Consider the following 7,843-nt stretch of genomic DNA (forward strand, 5'->3'; position numbering starts at 1 on the left):
ATATATATATATATGTATATATATATATATATATATATATATATATATATAATTAGATTTAGATACAAAACTCCTTGGATACCATAAAACTGATCAGACTTTCATAGGAATATATGTATTGAATTAATCACGAGTTTAAGCACTTTTGATTCTACAAACTGTTAAATATTTTAAAAACCTGATATATATCATGACAAAGTCATCTTCTCCAGTCTTTACGTTATAAGTATAGAAGAAAAGAATGTCGATTTTATATTCGGGCGGGATTAAATGACATTTGGCTGATCTGGAATAAGCGAGGCAAAAAACGAACTAAAGAAGGTCCAAGTAAAGGCAAGAGCGCCTGGACGTTGTTCTTCATTCTCTTCATTGGCATTTGTTCGTGCTTCTGGTTGCACGGTTGGCACTTGAGCGTTTTGCTGTTGCGGCATAGCCTGAGGACCTACTACTTCGTTCTGTAATACTTGATTGTTGTTGTCTGCGCGTCCGTTGTTATTTTCAGCCAATAGGATTGGCTGTACCCTAAAGAACCCACCTTGATATCTATAACGAATACCTTGTGTTACATCTAATAATTTTCAGACAAGTTCAAAAAAAAGCATCAAAGAAACATGTATAGAGAGTATGTACAAGATATCCCGTAAGTTTTTTTCCAAGCGCTTTTGTATAAGTAGAGCGAAAATCAATTAAATCGAAAAGGTTATTATTTTACAATTTTCGCAATAGTTAACAAAATATTAATTATTAAAAATTGTCGAACATTGAAATGATCTTCAATAATTTTTTATTCGTATACTATGAACTTTACAAAAAAATTGTAAGAGACAAGTTTTTTTTTGAAAATCAATATTCAGCGATTTTTAATAATTAATATCTCGTTAATCATTGTGAAAATGATAGAGGATTTTTCGACTCAATTTAATCCGCTCTATCTACACACTTGGCAAAAACTTACGGGACATCCTGTATATGTAAAAAAGGAATTATGATCTACATTGAGAAAAAAAAATATTAACTTTTAATAAATATTTCTTTGAAAAATGCTAGCAGACAATAAATATTGAGATAAATTTAAAAAATGATAGTTTAATCAAACTAATACTTGTACTATTAGTAATAAATATGTGTTTAGTAAATATATTTAGTAAATATTTCGCTAGAACTATTTGAAGAAATATTAAAATTTGATAAATTTGTTTTTAGTGTATTAAAGAATATGTGTATTAGAGAATTGGGACTTACAAATATATTGCAAATCCCAGAAACGTGACGATGAGGAACCTGAGTGGGGATGAATAGAAATACACTATACCAAATAGAACAACGATTCTAGATAACATGTAGAAGAAGTCCAACCAGTCGCGGTTAAATGCAGCATCCTCGCCTGCACCGTTATTTCCTGCATTGACATCGGCTGCATCTTGAGCAACTGGTTGAGGTTGCTCATCACCAACATTGTTATTATTATTGCTCGTGTATGTATGTTGAGCCGTATCACTTGTATTGATATTCATTTGCTGCAGATATGGAATACTGGCTTGCAACTGTACACCTTGCGCTGCCATTCTGAAAATAATCACATTGTAATCACATTTATGCATTTTTTCCTTTAATAAACAGTTGTAAAGGACAGCTTACAATTGCATATACTGTGTAAAATAATGTGTATATGCCTGTTGCAGCCAAGCTAACTGTTGACTATTTCGAGGATCAAGATACTGCTGAGATAAGTATTGTTGATGCTGAGCTGCAGTAACATTAGCATTCTCTTGATTTTGATTTTGAATAGTGTTATTTCTGATATGAGTATTTCTTATTGCAGATCCAGCATCTATATTTATTTCAGTTGATTGATTTTGATCCGACGTAGTCTGAGCAGCGCACATCTTTTGTGGAGTACAGACTAGATGAACGGTATACGCTTGATCCTCTGAACCATCGCATTGTCTCAAGACATCCTTCAATTGTGCAGAATCGTTTAATAACTGACCGGAATAGATCAATTTCTGATGTGAACTTTCCTACAAACAACAATCATAATGACTTAGATCACTTGTATATCTTAAACATTTTGTAATACAATACAGGGTACAATAATAAATAATTGTAGCATTAATATTAAAAATTTTAAGATAAATAAAAAGATAAAATAAATAGAAATTTAAAAACTTTTTAGGATTTAAAATACATTTTCATAAAATATATATCGTCCATAATATTAATATATGTATCATGTAATATTATTACAACAACAGGCATACAAATAAATTATATTAATAAAAATGAATAACAATTTAACACAAAGACATCACATCTTTTTAAATCATCAAAAAAGCTCACAAATATATTCATCTAATAATACTAATCTTTCCTTTAAAACATAACTCTTAAAGTCACTTGCAGATTACTGATAATTTTGTAAACAACTCTGGCAGAAAAAAAATTTGTACGAAAAAGTACAAAAAACTTACATAGATGAAAAAAGATCTTAGAATTCTTAGTTTTTCATAGATATTTGTAATAGGACATAGAGTGAGGTTTGTCTTAGAAATTCTTAGTTTTTCATAGAGTTTTCATTCACAGTGAGACATAGAGTGGCATTGTTTGAAGGTGGAGGATTTCTCTTTTTCAAATAAACAATATCATTCTACATCCCACTATGAATATCTATGAAAAACAAGCATTTAAACATTTCGAATATCATTGTTTAAAGAGATAGTTATCTTTTCGCTTACCTTTAATGGAGCAAAGAGAAAAAAAAAGAAGACAAAATATAAAGAGAAACACACACTCTGCTTTCACCGGGCGGAAATAATTACTTTCACGCAACTTACTGGTTTGCTGGGATAGACTTCGGACAGATATTCCTTCAAACGACCAATAGTCCAGCCGAGATCGCATTTAACTATCTGATCCTTGATTTGTTGATTTGGTGCCTTTATTATAAGATTAACGGCGGCGTCTGCCATCCTCTCGGCGTGTCACCAGCTAGTCACAGCCAGCCCGAGGCAACCCGAGGTCAGCTGTTGACGTAGTACGTAACAGCAATTGATAAGCCTAGCCGTTTCGACGTCGTTCAACTCACGACGAAATTGACGATGCCGATCGTTCCCTTCGTCGATTGAAAAAGCGCGTCTCGATCTTTAATTAACAAGGAAAATTCCTGCACAATTTACTCTTGTCACGTTACTTTTTAACAAATTCTGTCGACCGATCGTACCCGACCACCGTCAAATGTCATCTGATATCGCTCAACGTAATCATATATATATATATATACATACATATGTACAAACATTATCGCGACTCACGACATGAAATTGTCAGAATTGCGATTTGGCGATCGTTCATTGGTCCAAGATTACAAACTCCCACTCGTGCACGCCTTATGCAAGAGTTGTGCCGAGTTTTCAAGACTGCTGCGTTCCGAAAAGCACTAAGCGCAAGCACTTTCTGCGAGGACAATCTATAATTTAGACGATCTATAATTTCATAAACGTAGTGTAGAATTGTAAGAATTGACCAATCGCACTTCAATACGAGGAGAATATTCGATTGTGAATTTTTGCAATTACTATTGCTTACAACAATTACAATTACGCTTTCGCAATTGTAAAATAAGCTTTAAAGCTCAATACGAATCGATGACTGAAAAAGTATAGGACATTTTAATGAACGTAAAAAATCTAATAATTTTTATTTTCAATTCGTAATTTTCGTAACATAGAAATTTGATTTTATGTGGCTTAATTTAAATGCGTTTACGAAATAAATATGGCGGTTTTCAGGAGGGAATTAAGGAGAAATCAAATTTAACGGATTTTCTTTTCTCTCAGCTGCTCTCAGCTGCTTTCAGCAGCTTAGTTGTACAGTGTGTACAAGTGTGTAATATATATGTGAATAAAATGTATGTATTAAAAATATTCTTTTCATTTTATACGTCAAATTAAGATTCTGTGATACAAAGAATTTTACAAAAAAAAAAGGAATATTTTTATTTATGTTACAGGATTCCATCGAAACCTAGACGAAGTGAATCTAGACGATCATCGGTAACTACATATCTATTCATATGACTTATAACTTTTCTAGTTAATTTTTTAAATTAAAGAGTTATCTATTTTAACAATGTATATTATTTTTATTAAAAATTAATAATTCTTAATAAGAATCATGTTGGTAGATTCTTAAACCATGTAAACCACGGCAACCATTGCAAAATGTGAATTTTGATTCTTCGTCCAATGAAAACAGTCCAAGTTCATCAAAAAACAAGAGACGAGTTAGTTTTGCGGAGAAAAAACATGTCAAGTGAGTATTTAGTTTTGTAATGCTTGGTTACAATTTGTTACTCAAATCTTTATTTTATTCTGTGCAGAGAATTTTGTCATTCTACTGAACAAGGTACTGTGTGGGATAATACATACGAAGAACAGGATTCTACTTTAAAAGGATCTTTTGTAATTGATCAGAATGCTGAAGGTGAAATGATAGAAAATATACATACCTCTATAATAATGACTGTATATATATTCGTTCTGAAAATAGTTTATGTTGTCCAAACAATACCTACCTTTAAAATAAAAGAAAATTTATTAAAAAGGACTACAAGCCAAATAACAAATTTAATATACAAATAAGATACAAATAAGATGCAAATAAATAAATATAAATAATAAGATACATTAAAAATAAATAAAAATAAGAATATGTTTATCTTAAACTAATATTTTTATTATTATCTTATTATGTAAATTAAATTTGTTATTTTGGTAGCTCTTCTTAACATATTTTTTTTTAATTATTTGAGCCATATTATACATATTATTTATTTTAATAGGTATCTATTTAGTTGATAATCAACTACCACAAGGATCTGTTGCAACAGCCAATGAAGGAAATAATGATACAAACTATAATTTAGGTTTTAGTGCAGTGCATGCACTAAATAAATCTTGCGTATCTAATGATTTGATATCAAGTAATTTGGATACAGAATATATACAGTTGTCTGATGAAGAATCTCAATTTGGACAAATTATAATAACAGATATATCTAAAAGTATAAAGTCAAGCAATATTACAATATATAGAGATTCTGATGAAGAAGACTGTAAAGATAATGTTGCCAAAAAATATCCTTCTGAGTTTTATTCTAATAATGTTGACTCTGAATTAGACAAAACACGTATTCAAGATTTTTCTATGGACCTAACAGCACCAATATGTACATCTTTAGTACCTTCATATTTACACGTTGAAGAAGAAAAGAAACAAGAAGGTAATTTAAGGAAAATAATAATAACATAAATAATTTAAAAACAAATACTACTAAAAATAATCATGTATCAATGGAATATATTATTAATTGTAATATGTCAATGAATATTATTATACCGAGGCTGTACCAATATTTGCGGAATCTGTTGTTTCTAATTTAGAAATTTTCGAACAAATTCCAACAATATTACAAAACTGTGAACATATGAAATGAAATGCTACAAATACTCATAACTCTCTATTTCCAACAAATTTACAATCTAATTGTTTCTAGAGACATTTCTGAATATATACCAGATGTAAGATATGCAATATCTCAATGACTCAATGATATTAACATCTGTAATACAATCATTTACATTTTATTGATGCATGATTATGTAGTAATATTTGTTTTTTAATTATTTATGTTTTCATTACAGATGCTACAGATATATGTCACACAAATAATACAATTCTCGATACTTCAATGGAAATGATTATGGTACCATCTAAAATGAATGAAAAGAAGGTCAATAATGAAATTACAGTCAAAGAAAAAGCTCTGACAAAGGATCAAACTGATAAAACTGAAATTTTTAATGATGTGCTGATGGAAATGACAAAACCTCTAGGTATCACATTGTTTTCAAATGTTTGCAATAAGAAAAATATTAGTGTGGATGAACCAATATCTATAGATGATAGAACTATGTTTTTCCATAATGTATCTATGGAAATGACCAAGACAATGTCAACAAGAAACAAACAAGAAATTACTGGTAGAATTATTTATAAATCATCTGAAGAAAATACAGATAATAAAAAGGATATAAATAGATCGGACTGTTTTAATGAAAAAACACTAACATTATGCAAATCTATGGAGTTTACTGAAGATCTCTCAGTTCCCTCGTGTCAAGAGAAAATGTTTCATGCTGCACACGTTGTTCACTCAAATAAAAGTACATGTGAAATTGAAAAAAACGATAAAACTAAATTTTTCAATGATGCATCAATGGAAATAACAAAGTCAGTAAGTGTAGCACCTTTAAACATTGACAAAGCGAATTTAAAAATTGATGAATTAATATCAAAAAATGATAAAACTGTACTCTTCGCTGATGTGTCCATAGAAATGACCACAGCGATATCAAGAAAAGAAATTACTCAACCAATTTGTAAATCAATATCTAAAGAGAATACACATGAAGAAAAAGATAGGAATGATTCAATCTACTTTAATGAAGGAACTAAATTATTATATAAATCTATGGAATTTACCGAAGTTGTCCCAATTTCTTTGCACGAGATAACATTTAGTACTACTGATACTACTCACCCTACACAGTCCGTATCATTTTCTCAAACATTGTCAAAAACAATCTCAATACCAGCTGAAAATTCCGCGAGAGTATCATGCCAAACTGATGTAGTTGCAAGTGAAACCATTCAAGATATATCAATGGAAATAACTACTGCAGTACCATCAACATTACATTTTACACAAGATGTGAAAGTAAATGAAACAGAGAATTTAATCATTTCTAAAAATAATGAGTTCCAACATTTAATGACAAATAATAATCTAACAGAATTAAGGGAAGATGTAACAAAAGAAAATTTTACAATTCCAAGGGAAATTGTAGAAGCAGAAAATATTAGACACGATGAATTGTCTAACATTTCCATTACTCAATCTCCACTGAATAATTCATTAAGTACAAACTCAGAAAATGCCAGCGGTAAAAAAAGAATGTCTGATGACAATAAAAAATCATATTCAAAACGAGTTCGCAATTCTTTTATGGAAATTCAGTCTTCTCAAGTTCATTCTTTAAGTGATATACATTCATTTTCTGGCGCTAACTATGTAAATGATTTAAATGATATTGAACAAGAATATAATGATTCTGTAAAGGAAACAATAGATCATACACAGATATCTAACTCAAATCTTAGGAATAGTCTAGACGAGATTAGTAAATATAGTTTTTCAAGAAAAAGTTTGCCACATCTGGAAGATAGTTTTGAAGAGCTACAATCAATTAAACCGCCATCGTTCGTACATTTAGGCAGCGAGGAAGAAAGCTCTTTCCACGAAATTCAACATGAATCATCAACATCGATCATCACTGATATATCAGTAAATAATATTTCTAACCAATTAATAGTAAATAATATAATAGAATTCAACTGTCCAACAAATTCGAAGGAAAATATCGCAAACGATTATTTCACAATTTTAAGAGAAAAAGAGGAATCAATAAATACTGAGAACAATCAAACAGAAGATCGCCACGAAAATACTGTAATGAATAAAGCTGAAAATAATCAGGAAATTGATTGCCAAGCGATAATAAAGACAATTATTAATGACAATCAACTTGATAAATCAAATTATTATACGACAAAGAATATTAATGAGAAAAGCGTACTATCAATGAATACTAAGGTTGAGAAAATTGTAATAATACAAGATCTTAATTATTCCACATCATTAATTATCAAAGAAATTGAAGTAACTGATAAAATCTGAATATTGCCCTTGCTCTTTAATATTATTCTGCAATTTTGCGTCTTG

General features: G+C 29.9%; 2 protein-coding genes across 2 annotated transcripts; one reads left to right on the top strand and one right to left on the bottom strand.

Moving 5' to 3' along the window:
- Positions 1-266: 266 nt before the first annotated feature.
- On the bottom strand, positions 267-2,969 carry LOC105624237 (homocysteine-responsive endoplasmic reticulum-resident ubiquitin-like domain member 2 protein). The gene is made up of 4 exons (XM_012205595.1): positions 2,835-2,969; positions 1,639-2,021; positions 1,243-1,566; positions 267-543 (listed from the first exon to the last, which is right to left on the bottom strand). Exons 1-4 carry the CDS (start codon positions 2,967-2,969, stop codon positions 267-269), a joined length of 1,119 nt encoding a protein of 372 aa, XP_012060985.1.
- Positions 2,970-3,755: 786 nt separating this feature from the next.
- On the top strand, positions 3,756-7,798 carry LOC105624297. Its single transcript, XM_012205657.1, has 10 exons — positions 3,756-3,871; positions 4,010-4,052; positions 4,184-4,311; positions 4,379-4,482; positions 4,841-5,006; positions 5,094-5,281; positions 5,394-5,477; positions 5,703-6,049; positions 6,149-7,405; positions 7,475-7,798. The coding sequence occupies exons 1-10, from the start codon at positions 3,756-3,758 to the stop codon at positions 7,796-7,798; spliced, it is 2,757 nt and encodes a 918-aa protein (XP_012061047.1).
- The last annotated feature ends 45 nt before the right edge of the window (positions 7,799-7,843 follow it).

The sequence above is a fragment of the Atta cephalotes genome (genome assembly GCF_000143395.1).
Source record: "Atta cephalotes unplaced genomic scaffold scaffold00075, whole genome shotgun sequence".
Lineage (NCBI taxonomy): Eukaryota > Metazoa > Arthropoda > Insecta > Hymenoptera > Formicidae > Atta > Atta cephalotes.